The sequence below is a fragment of the Lepeophtheirus salmonis genome, chromosome 1 (genome assembly GCF_016086655.4).
Source record: "Lepeophtheirus salmonis chromosome 1, UVic_Lsal_1.4, whole genome shotgun sequence".
Taxonomy (NCBI): Eukaryota; Metazoa; Arthropoda; class Copepoda; order Siphonostomatoida; family Caligidae; genus Lepeophtheirus; species Lepeophtheirus salmonis.
In genome coordinates, this window is record NC_052131.2 from 39,781,371 (window position 1) to 39,795,122 (window position 13,752).

Genomic DNA, 13,752 nt, shown 5'->3' on the forward strand with positions numbered 1-13,752 from the left:
AAAGTAGTTGTGATATAATCCCCCTATTACATATATTTTCAAAAGGAAAAATCGATTATGTCTATTTAAATGCACTTTTCATTGTACTTACAAGTCCAATATTAGTTATTTTTCCATTGAAGAAAGTATAATTTGTTTAAAATTCTAATAAATGTAAAATTAATTAACAATATTGTATTTCAAAATTATTTAATATTTATACAATAGCTTTTAAAGGGTAAATTAATTGATAAATATTATTTGATCGCTGATAATAATTTACGTAAAAATATATGGAGTTACGCCAAGGACTCTAGATTTCTTGGAATTGATAAATTAGGGAACTATAGTCCAAATGATGTTCGAAGTAGAACAACGCAGTAAAACCCAAATTCACGAAAGGAATTTGAAACTGAATACAAGTCATATAATTAATTCCAATTATGAACGTTCCAATTTTACAGAAGAAATAACCAAAATGTTTTTCTCCTACAATATTCCACTCCATATCGTTAATCATCTAAATTTTGTTAAGTTTATAGAAATTTACAGTGGAAAAGTAATTCCCTCTCGCTTCTCAATCACCAAGTGAATGGAGTCTCAAATTAAAGTAGTGTTGAACAAGATTAAAGAAAATAAAAAAAAAAAACTTGAGGGGAAGGATATATTTCATGCATTGGACGAAACTACTGACAAGCGGTCCATGACTGAAATGTTAATTGGTCCTTTATGGTTAATTTTTGGGTCGTTCTTATCTCATAAATTTGGAATGTATCCAATGATTACATGTGTTGCTGCAAAAAGTATCAGCAACGTTTGTCTCATATTTCAGAGGCGAAAGACTGAAGGTTTTCATTACCAACATTTTTCAATTATCTTGCATGTCACTTGTCTTGCCCATAGGCTGAACAGAACAGCAACTCTCTGACCTGATTTCTTTTAAAATAGAAACACTATCATCTCTTAAGTGAATATATATATTTTTTATTCAGGTGATCTAAAACAATTGACTACTACGTCAATCACTTCAATTTAGTCAAAGAGTACATTAATGTTATGTATGGAAACTATGATGCAATCTATAAAACAAAAGATGTTTTGAAGAATGATCCACTTTTGTATGAAATAATGTTTATTCAAAACAATTTAATCCCAATCCATGTAATCAATAAAGCATTGAAAGAGAAATTATTGCTACTCCCAAGTGTAACGATCGTAAAAAAATATTTGCCATGATATTACACTTGAACTTTTCCAAATTATTGTCTGTAGATGATAGGGATATATCAAATTTAGAAAATTGGCGTCATAAACTATCAAGCACTATATAGAGTGCTTAACATACAAAAACACTTCTATTGCTAAATTTCATTGAGAGAGGGTTTCCAACGCGATGTCGTACATAAATATACAAAAAAATCCCGTCTGACGAAGGCTCACGTCAGGAATAATTATTTCATATCGTGACAAATTGTATGTGGAACTCTTCCTATCGGAACACAAATTGAGCTAACAAATTCAACATTTTAAGAGATTGAGTCCAAATTTTTTTTGAGTTTGTGGTTATTTTTTCATTTTGCTGTCATGTATACTTAACCATGAACTACTAAAGTAATCCATGAGTTAAATATAAGTTACAATATATAAATATGTACTAGTTTTTGTTTTTCTATACCTTTGCTTCAATGACGTCACTAACAGTTAATCAATAAAAATGATAGTCAAGTGGTACAATATATTTGCTGGTATTACGGCCATTTAAAAAATAAATTAATTTTCCCAGAATTAGTTATAAATTCAATCGTCTATTCATTAAAAAAATCCGATGATCTTTCCAGATATCATGAAAATTTATATCGATACTATTTCGATACAATATTTTATTTTTGCAGGTAAATAATATTACTCTAATTTTATTTCTCGAATTGAGGTTATATTCATTCAAGGATTGATAAGTCCTTAGAAGCAACCCATTTTCTTCGACTAGGATTGTTACTTTAGAATTGAAAAATAATGGGATTCATATTATTGGAATGGTTACTGATATGGGCCACAAAAATATCCGTCTTTGGATAGAATTAGGGTTATCAACTGATAAAGCATATTTTTCAAATCCATTCAACAAGGACAATTCTATATTTGCGTTTGTATATGCCCTTCACTTACTGAAGTTACTCAGAAATAGTTTAATTGATCAAGTCTAATTATTTCATCAAAGTCGATTATGGCGTTGTATGAAGATTTTAAAAATGAAATTCAGCTTCCCTATGTATTGACATCTTGCCTAAATCAGGACTGCTTTAAATACTTTTTTTTCCAGAATTCGACATATTGGTCGAACTAACTTTCATCCTCATGTTGTAGAATCAATAGATCGATTTCGTGTTATTGTAATAAGTGGATTTGAAATGACTATTGTTGAAAATGCTCCATTTAATTTTTTAAATGACGATCACTCTCACTCCATGATTCAACAGGTCACAGGGAGTATATTGGATGAAACAGATTTAAGAGAAAATCATAAATCTATAACAGAGGAAACATTGAAGATTTTAATTTTTACAATATTTTTTTTAAGAAAAAGAAGAACACAAGGAGCCAGAATCTGGTAGTGAAGATGAAATTATAAATTACAATGTGGAAGATTTTTCAAGTATTCCCAACAAAATCAAATGCCAAGAAGAGGGATTTATATACGTTGTGGGGTATTTGGCCAAAAATTTCTTCCCCAAATTCCCACTATTAGGATTTTTTTCTGACAAAAGTGGATCATTCTTCAAAATATCTTTTTCTTTTTAGATTGCATCTTTGTTTTCATCTGTAACATAATATACTATTTGATTGAATTGATCTGCTTGGCGTAATAGTGAATTTTTTTATATCGCCTGAATAGTAACAAAATATTCACTTGAAGGATGATAGTGTTTGTATTATAGAAGTAATCAGGACAGAGCGTATATATTCTTTTCAGAATTTAAGCATAACAACTGATGTGCAACATAATTGGAAAATGTTGTTCAAGGTTTTCGGTTGCTCTAATGCAATACCTTGTTCCATTAGTAATGAAAACCGAAATAATATGGATGTTTTATTTTGACATAAAGGTTTTTCTTTTGAGTAGTGTATATATATTTTTCTGTATTCTGTATAGCACTTTGGTAAAATGATATTTTGGTCATTACACGTCAATTGTACAAACTTTTTTTTACAATTTGCGGCATGATCATGACCGATTTTGATGATTTTTGGTGAGCTGGCTTGTCTATATGAAAGAAGACAGTTTGTGAAATATTAGCCCTCTGGGCCGTTCTAGGCCCTCTCATTTATACAAATTTCATTGAAACATTAGACAAAACTATGTTTTAAAGACTTTCCTCTCAAAATGATTTTCACAAATAAGTGAGGTTGGAGCTGGTTTCCAATTGGGAGTAATTGAAGGCCAGATAACCATTCCTTTCTTCTAGTATGCTCTTCCGAGCTTTTTGGAAATGTAAATCTGAAGAACTGTAAGTTTCCATGAGTTATTTGTTTTATAAATCCGTACTGCTCTTATATCCAAGAACGGATTATGTTTAAAATGAATTAAAATGGAAATATATAAACAATAAAATCTAGAATGTAAAATGAGTAGCTTTAGACAGAAACTATTAAACGAAATTTCAATATTTCGTAAGGAGCAAATTCAATTTCCTCCAAAATCCTCCTTCAAAAACTAATTTCTTTCAAAAAAATTGAATATTCGTACTATAACATAAATGAATAAAAGTGATAATATAATAAGTAGGTAAGTTACGAAAAATCAAAAATTAATGAATCAATGACTTTAAATTGATTCTTCTTATGCATGTCGAGTGTAAAATTTCTTGGATACCAAAATTACTTTTTTAGACTTGGATTTTTTAATAATAAATATATTATTTTATTTAATATAAATGTATAAAATTGTGTGTAACATAAGATTAGTCAGATATTTTTTTTTCCTTCTTTTCCCCTCCCCCAATCATAATATATATTTTTCAAAAGTAATCATTAACATCCATTCACAAATTATTTTGTAATATATATAAAATAGGAAACAAAAAAAAGAAGAAGTGCTCTACAAAGTTTCTTATTATCTCTACTCTTGATCAACCTTATCTACCTGAACTCGTTTAGTGCTCGTTTTAATTTATTATATTATACTTCAGGGCGCTGTAATCCTTGAAATGATGTGTTATTGTATTTTTTTATTACATTCCTTGCATATTGTCCGGTCGTCGTTAAAGAGCTCTTTTGTGAAAAAAGACCCGAGACGATATACGGCATTTCAAGTACATTTGTATTGGTGTAAACACGCTTGATGAAGTCTTGTATTCTTTTTTTTAACTCGCATCATCTTTAAATTTGTCTGTGAGGTCTTGCCATATTATGTTGTCCCTAATAGTCGATTTGGCCACTTTGAAGATTCTTCAACATCACCAATAGAGGATGATCCTCTCTTGCATTTAACATATCTTCCACTGTTACGAAGGTCAAATTATTCATTACTTTTTCAAGTAGATCTATGTTAATCAGCTCATTTCCTTCGATTGAGGTCCCTAACCCTATAGCTAGCCAGTATCCTCTTTGTGATTCAATCGAAACACTATTCATTTATCTCATCGGCGACCAAAGGTAAATGATCTGAATACTTTTTACCATCAGCTTCTAGTATCTCCCTCTTCAAAATGAACCCTACATGTGGGGTCCTCCTCCTCTTTTTTAGACTTTGATTGATGTGTCTCTATCTTTATAACTTACCTATGACAATGATATTTGAAATGGATTGCTCACAAAAATTTCTGACATCAGAAATTTTCAAAAGCAACACCTAGTAGGGATAAGAGGCAACGGGTGTAAGACTGAATTTTTATCTAGCTAGCAAGCGGGTTTAGCTCCTTTCTTTTAACCTTTCAACGCTCTAGGCCAGCCGTTGTAATACCGTACCTCATAAATATCGCTCCCACCTTCTACTCTCCAATTTTCTCCCATCTCTAATTATGGTATACATCAGAGAGCAATAACAAAACAAATTGCTGCATATTCTATGCTACTGCTTTCTTTGATCAAAAATATGTATAAGTTATACATCACAGGATATACAATGAATTCTGTGAATATTTTCCCTTCATTCATACATACATAGGTACATCCAGAAAAACTTTGCTTTATTACTAAGATATATCTGTTTGATTATTTAATTAATCATACATAACATCACCATCTTCATTAATCATTTCATCAACTTAGTGCACGCTGAATTCTATCCGTATTCTTTATTAAACAGTAGGTCTTACGATCCTAATAATGTTAATTAACATTGGGACTTTTATCCTACTCCACATATTTGTCTCTTCATCATCTCATCTGAGTCAACAAAGTACTCATACCTATATGCTCTGGATGTCTATAGATATTGTGACACTACGTATCGAATACACTCGGATATATACATTTGTGTCGAATAATTACTACTGCTCATTATCTTTTTATATTTAGGTTAGAAATATGTCATTTATTGTACAACAAATTCGATATGTATCTGTAAAAATCACCTAAATACAACATCCGTATTTATTAAAATTTCTTAAATAGCCAATTATGATATATTTTCATAAAGATTCTATCTGTTGAGGATGAATACTATAGTAAAAGATTAGTTATCTCTTGTTAGAGGTCACAAGACTTATTATGAAATAAATCGAGAATAACAGGTTCAAGGTCAGTATGTTAATATTGAGGACTCATATTGGATGGAGATTATAATCAATCGTATATATTTATGAAATAATGAGCCATGAATGAGGAAAACAAAGTCATGCGTGTCTTAGAATTTTATGAAATGGGATGCCATCTACACGTTGAGGTCGAAAACATTTTAGACTACCCTCGTATGTGCAGAATTTGAAGATACATAAGTCGAAATCTAAATATATTTTGAGAATAAAAAGTGATATAAATTACTGTTTTATGTCCACAATAGGACCATTTAGAACCATTGTGAATGCGTTAGTACAAAAATTGTCACAAATGAATACATAAATTAAAAGGAACAAAATGTTTGAATAAAAAAGACGAAAATCTTTTAGTTCGGATGTGTTTGATTTTCAATGTACTTCAGCAAGTCCTGATCGAAATGTCTGAAACTATTTGATTATTTATTCCCCAAAGTCATAATTATATAATTTTGATCATAGGTTTTGCATAGTTTTTTTAACGATACCTTTTCTCCACATAACACCTCTAAAGTTACATAGATTTGGTATTTTTTAAAAGACAAGTGGTTATAGAACTTTTTGGATGGAAAACTCTTGTTTTTTTTAATGCAAAATTTTGTTGAATTGTGTAATCAAGAAATGTATGATCAAATATGGTATTGATACTGCTATTCTTGAATTTCTTATTTAATGATATGGAAATATTAGCTAAATTTTACTTTTCAATTTGATAAATGGGGCAAATCAATTCACATATTCAACATATGTATAATGTATATTTATTTTTATATAAACTTATAAGAGCTTAATTATACAGTATAACTTAATACAATTGCAGAGGTTCTTATTCTTATATTTTTTTAATAAAATTGTCAATAAGTATAATTATTTAATTGATAAAGTCCATAACTTTACATTTTTAAATATTTAAAAGTGACAGTATTAATCAAAATAGACTATTTAGCCTTGATAAAAAAAAATTACAATTGATCAGCTACATAATTTTTCAAATAACATAGCTAATAAATAATATAAGAAAAATCCTTTTGAATGATGGATGTGCGTTTCTTACTTAACTCATTACAGGCAATAATTGTTTAGGACAGTTAGAAACAATTCCAGGATAAAGTTATTATATATGATAATGATATTTTTATACAAAAATTTCAAAAGATCTCTTAAACCCCATTAGGAGCCGGTTAATTAATTAACCTGTCGCTAGTATCAGTAAAATTTTAATTTAAAAATAAATCTTTTATTTGGATATATATTTGTTATTAAATCATTGGATTCAAGCTTAAAAAAATAAATAAAGATATATACATATGTTTATTTGGATTTACATTAACAAAATTTCAAGAAAAATATCATAAATACAAGTATAATTTCTATTACTTAAATTAATTAAGGAAACAACGTGTTTTATGGTCAATATGGTCAAAAACACAAATTTTGCATTTCCCTTACACATTAGATCTTTGCCACGTTTCCCCTTTGCTATTTTTAATTACGAGGTTTCATTATGCAACCAAACGAAACTAAAAAAAAAATACAGGTTTTGGAAATAAAACGTGGACTGAATGACTGATTTTTGAAAAATGTCAATAATTTAAAAAAAAATGTTTTAATAAAACTTTGAGACACGACCTTTGTGAACATGTTCACTCAATATGGTTGCACTCAGCATTAATCACATCCACGGTTGTGGAAAGCCATGCAGGAGTTGATGATGAACTTCTCGGACAAGTTGTTCCACTCTTTCACAATGGCGGCCTTCAGGGAGTACACGTTTGGATGAAATATATGGTTAGCCTCCTTTTCCAAAGTTTTTCCACATAACAAATTCCAATGAGTTCATATCCGGCAAAGATGATGACCATATGTCCTTGAGCCAAAAATCAGCCATGTTGTCGGTGCAGACCTTATGGCATTTGGCCAATGTGTGTGAGGGTGCACCATCTTGGGCTCACTTATAGTTATCCTCTAAGAAGGTGGCCTTGAGCCATGGCAGTATGGTGAACCTCAGCACCTTGTAGTAGGCCTCCAGGTCGTTTTTCTCCCCAGCCTTAAAAAAGAAGGGAGGCATCTTCTTGCCGTCGGACCACTGACCCCCAGGACCACTGTTTGGCCTGATGTTTTGTACAGAACACCCTTTTGACCTCCTCTGGTGATCTTCCAAGCCAACAGTCGTTCCAAAGGCTCTAGACCCGATCCACGGTGAAAATCTTCTCGTCATAGAAAATTTTTACTGATCTTGCCTATGTTACGCCTAAGAACAGCCTCTTAGGTGCTGATTCCTATTATAAATTTCATTATGATCCTGAAGACTTTAAGGTAGGCTATTAAAGCATTTTAAGTACTTTTGTTAAAAAATAGAAAAATCAAAAATAAATTTGGATAGTTTTTGGATTGGATTCCAAATTTCCAAAAACAATCCAAATGTTAAAAAAAAACAAAACGTCATAATTAAAAGCCTAAAAATAAATTAATAAATAATTTTACATTTAAAAAATGATTAGATACGAAATATCCTCAATGAATAAAAAACATGTTTTAAAAACGAAAAAAAAATTACATTACGAATATTAATATTTTTACAAAGATGAGTTGTAATTTTATATACAACTAACTTTTATTAAAATTGTATATGGTAGTTTTAAAAATGGAATCTCCAGATCGTTGTGAGCAATACGCCGTAATGGTACAACGTCTGCGAAGTTGTTTTATTTTTAATAAGAAGGATTAATTTTTTAGATATAAAATAAATAATTAATTATAACATTATGTGTAGCTATACACAACTAACAAATCGACAAGTCTATTTTATTTTAAAAATTTAGTTACTTTTTAACAAAAGTAACTAAAAGTTTTTTTTAGCTTATACCTATAGGGAGTTTTCAAACTTTATGTTTCCTTCAAAATCAAACCCCAACGAAACGTCCAAAAAAAAAAAAAAAATCACATACATCAGAATTAACTATTTTTTCCACAATATATATATATTGGTATGTATATAAATTATGAAAACTGTTTGACTAATAAAATATAATTTATATATAACTTTCAGAGTATTATAAAGGGACGATTATTCAATTTTTTTAGCAGAATAGACACTCAAAAAGTTAATACGATCCTTATTATGGCAAATAATATTAAGGCCAAGGAAGGAGATTGACACTGGAAGATTTAAAAAAATCGTGAAGCTTAACAGGAATGTTTTCAAATATTGATAATTTTAATTTTATATATAATCTTCATAATAACATAGTGAATGGTGGTTTGTATATTATTGTTTTTAAGTGTTTTGTTTGAAATCTTCTGTTTTGCGTACTTTATTTGTTCGTAAAAATTTGAAAACATATGAATGTCAAAATAGTAAGCTTTCCAATTATATAAAATATTGATTGATTTATCCTGTAAATTATACGTTATAATTTTGTCAAAATATTCTTTCTAAAAACAAACAAATCCATGAGTGTGAAGTATGACCTAAAAACATATAAGATATATAACAATTTAATCATAACTTATCATATCTACATAGTTAAAAATTAAACAGATGTATCTAATTGATAAATAAGAAAATAATCATATAAATTCATACTATTTCAGAGTTTTTCAATCAAGTCAGCATTGATCCATCATGAAGAGGTTAAGTTTGATTGTTTTAGTATTATGTATCTTGCAACTGAGGAGAACACTCTGTAAGTAAATTCATAATGAATTGGCATATATCCATTATTTTGAAATGAATATTTTTTGTACCCTGGACATTTTAAAAATCATCCAAGATTAGTCAGTCGATTATTTCAATTCCTTAATATCAGACATTACAGAAAGAAAATATTATTTAATTTTAAATTAATATCTTCTATTTTGTAAAATCATATTAGCTCAAAATACGACAACATCTACAACTATGATTCCTACCACTAATGCTGCAACTACGATACCACCCACAACTGATGCATCAACTACAATGTCCTCCACAACTGATGAACTAAGTACAATCTCCTCCACAACTAATGCACCTACTACAATGTCCTCCACAACTGACGCAACAACTACAATCCCACCCACAACTAATGCACCAACTACAATGTCCTCCACAACTAATGCGCCAACTACAATGACCTCCACAACTGATGCACCAACTACAATGTCCTCCACAACTGATGCATCAACTACAATCCCACCCACAACTGATGCATCAACTACAATCCCACCCACAACTGATGCACCAACTACAATGTCCTCCACATCTGATGCATCAACTACAATATCCTCTACAACTAATGCACCAAGTACAATGTCCTCCACAACTGATTCATCAACTACAATGTCCTCCGCAACTGATGCATCGACTACAATGTCATCCACAACTGATGCATCAACTACAATGTCCTCCACAACTGATGCATCAACTACCATGGTCCCAACAACTACAATGTCCCCCACATCTAAAGCATCAACTACAATGGTACCTACTACTGGAGCCTCAACTACAACTACTCCTGGTAATGATAATTATATTCTAATCTTTTTGAAAAATTAATTTTATTTTTTCATTTTTATCATTTAAACTATTTTTTTTTTGTATGAGCATAACAAACGAATAATACTTGGCTTTAATTACATTATTTTCATATTTTTAGATAAATGTCAAACCAGTCAACAAATTGATTGTATATTCCCATTTATTTACTCTGGAGTATCTTACAATGAATGTACGGATGTGGAGAATAATGGAGTGGAATGGTGTGCTACTTCACTCTATGCCAACTCAGAAGCCCAAAATTATGGAAACTGTAATTCGAATTGCAAAGGTAAGACCAATAAAGAAATACATGCTGTTAAACCTTTAGCAAAACTTTATTGAGCTAATATTGGCTGTGTTTTATTTTAGGACAGTGTAAAACCACTGAAGACGTTAAATGCACATTCCCATTTATTTACTCAGGAGTATCTTACAATCGATGTACAGATGTGGAAAATAATGGAGTGGAATGGTGTGCTACTTCACTCTACGGCAACTCAGAAGCCCAAAATTATGGAAACTGTAATTCAGATTGTAAAGGTAAGACTAATAAAGAAATACATGCTGTTAAACCTTTAGTAAAACTTTATTGAGCTAATATTGGTCGTTTTTTATTTTAGGACAGTGTAAAACCATTGAAGACGTTAAATGCACATTCCCATTTATTTACTCTGGAGTATCTTATAATGGATGTACGGATGTGGAGAATAATGGAGTGGAATGGTGTGCTACTTCACTCTATGCCAACTCAGAAGCCCAAAATTATGGAAACTGTAATTCGGATTGCAATGGTAAAATCATATGATTTAATATACCCTTAGTAACAACATGTTGAGCTAAAATTGGTCATTCACTATTTTAGATAATTGTAAAACCACTCAAGATGTTGTTTGTATATTCCCATTTATTTACTCTGGAATAACGTACAATGAATGTACGGATGTGGACAATAATGGAGTCAAATGGTGTGCTACTTCACTCCATGAAACCAAGGAAGCCTTTCAATTTGGAAACTGTAATGCTAATTGCTAAATTTGTACAAATATTACTTTAATTTTGGTTATTTAGCTAGCAAAATATATAAGTTCTAATATAAATTTCAATCTTTTTTTTCTAAGATTATAAGTTTTTGTGTGTTTACATGTGATTTTATATCCATATAAAACGATTTAATGTCTCCAGTTACATGACTTTTTTAACAATTTGTGAGTTAACTTGTTCTTATCCGTCAAAAAGTTGAGGCTTGACTTGTATTTAAGCCCTTTGACTTGATAATACTTGGAAGACAAGTAATTAAAATTGTGTTTTACCTAAGTTCTGAACTTCACTTATAAAATTATATCTGCACCCATTAATCAAGAGGGGAATACACAAATTCATAATTTATTTGAGGTATTTATTTTCATTCTCAAATTTTTTTAAATCTCGATTATTAGTAGTGTTTATTATTAGCTTCCTCAAATATTCTGGAACTGATATTGGAACTTTGGTATATTTGAAAAAGCTCTAAGCCAAGAATTATTTTTTACATGAAGAAGTTGTCTTATTTAGATGAAATAGTGTGCTCTTACCAGCATTTGATATTGTCCAAAACTCTGTTCAATGTAATCTGATAATTGCTAATTAATCACCAGAGAAATAATATGGGCACACAAATTCGTACCAAGGTTTAAAACTGTGACAACAATGGAATTATCATTCATGAAGTTTAGCTTGTTATTTTTGTTTTTTCCGGTCATGAAGGATGAAGTAAAAAATGAATTTGATTGATTTTTTCCTTTTTTTTACCCAATCACTATTTTTATGTTATCCTCATGTAGAATATTTTTCGAATTCCATGAAGGTACCAATCTTATGTAAATACTACTTTCACTAATTTCAGTGAGCTCATCATAGACTTTCTCGCAAAGAGCCAGGGGTACTGGTTCAGCATTCTCTTTGACATGGAAAACTGGCTTATTGTTATAATTCAGCAATCCCATTCTATGTTACTGCGTCCCTTTTTTACTCAAGCTACAGTATTATCTATATATCAGCTTCTATAAAGTCTAGATACACAATCTTAAAACTTTTTCGGATGTATTTTTAGAGCTAAAATTCTTTGTGAAACATTTTGGAATGCTTAAATTCAATTTTAGTAATTTTTTTATGAAAACAAAAAAAAAACGATTTTACGGCCAATTTTGAGACAAATTGGGCTGTAAAAATTACTGTACTTTAGTAATTAAAATTGGAATTACACTATAGGATTCGAAATGGTAATTATACATAAAATTTTAAATAACAGAATAGATATATATATATATGTTAAGAAATAAATGCAGAATAATGTTACTTATATCAACAATATAATTTTATTCAACAAAATAAACAGAAGCTTTAATCCTATATGACCTTAAGCGCATAGAATCTCGTTAAATGGTAATATTTGTTCATCGTGAACATAATGATCATCATTAATATTAGACCTAACTCACTTCCCGTCCTTAACTCTAACCAAATAATCTGTTCAATTCCTCTTGAGTATCAACCAGTTCCAAACTATACTCCGTAGTTCTTCAAAAGTTAGCCACAGGAGTAATTTTACGATGGTGTTGCATTTTTTACTAAAAATAATTGTAAACTATTATAAAGTGTTGATTATCACAGCTAGTCGCCAATATCCAGGGACAATATGTTTCGTGACGTTCATTAAATTACTAATGGAAAAGATCAACAAAGTATATTATTCCATTATACGAGTGAATATAGAACACCTGGCCTGGCAATAAGTAGAAGTCGTGCCCTACTGTACAGTGTGTGAGAATGTGTTTTTCAAGAACGAAAAGGAGTTCAAAATTGAGACATAGTCACAGACGTCTTTATTAAAAATCTTTCTAATTTTCCAAAATGATTTCCTTTGGCTGCTACCATGGCCTTTACCCTGAGCATAAAAGCGCTGCGGCTCTTCTTGATGAAGGCCTCACACATGTCCCCAACTGATGTTCAACGAATCCTTAAGGTCATCCAGATTGCGGTGTTGACGTCCTCCATGATTTCAATTTTCTGGCGTATAATGGTGGCAGGAGATCTCTGATCCATGCTTTTAATCTTGTAAGCAAGACTCTGGGAGCACCCTATGACCTTCATGATTTCCTCGACACTCACTTGGACATGGAGCAAATGAGACACTATTAGTCTTTACGCCTCCATCCTAACAATTATTGATTTTTGGATTTTGCGACTATGGCCAGAAAATGAGATATGTGCTTGTAGAAAAGATCCCTGTATTTGAACTTAAAACTCCAGCCAATATTCTCAAGTATTACAAGCTTGGCATACAAAAAGAGTTGTCATGTACAATTCTTCTGTATATATAACGACTACATTTTTCTCAATGCATACATGTAACTAAAAACTTTAATAAGTACCTTCTCCTTTGTTTGGTTTTGATAAATTTTAAAACTATTAAGCTACAAAAGTTATTTTTCTTTGAAAATAATATTTTATTTTCAATGGTAT

The 13,752-nt window shown here is 30.4% G+C and overlaps 1 protein-coding gene across 1 annotated transcript; it reads left to right on the forward strand.

The window, feature by feature from the left end:
- Nucleotides 1–10,179: 10,179 nt before the first annotated feature.
- LOC121128110 (matrix metalloproteinase-9-like) lies at nucleotides 10,180–11,348 on the forward strand. Its single transcript, XM_040723710.2, has 5 exons — nucleotides 10,180–10,231; nucleotides 10,370–10,540; nucleotides 10,621–10,791; nucleotides 10,872–11,042; nucleotides 11,114–11,348. Exons 1-5 carry the CDS (start codon nucleotides 10,192–10,194, stop codon nucleotides 11,281–11,283), a joined length of 723 nt encoding a protein of 240 aa, XP_040579644.1. The 5' UTR covers nucleotides 10,180–10,191; the 3' UTR covers nucleotides 11,284–11,348.
- The last annotated feature ends 2,404 nt before the right edge of the window (nucleotides 11,349–13,752 follow it).

What these genes read in the sequence shown, in the direction of transcription:
- LOC121128110 (XM_040723710.2), top strand. Translation starts at nt 10,192, where the DNA reads ATGGTACCTACTACTGGAGCCTCAACTACAACTACTCCTG. An exon ending in CTCAACTACAACTACTCCTG is followed by an intron (nt 10,232 to 10,369) that starts GTAATGATAATT and finishes TCATATTTTTAG; the next exon opens with ATAAATGTCAAACCAGTCAA. An exon ending in CTGTAATTCGGATTGCAATG is followed by an intron (nt 11,043 to 11,113) that starts GTAAAATCATAT and finishes TCACTATTTTAG; the next exon opens with ATAATTGTAAAACCACTCAA.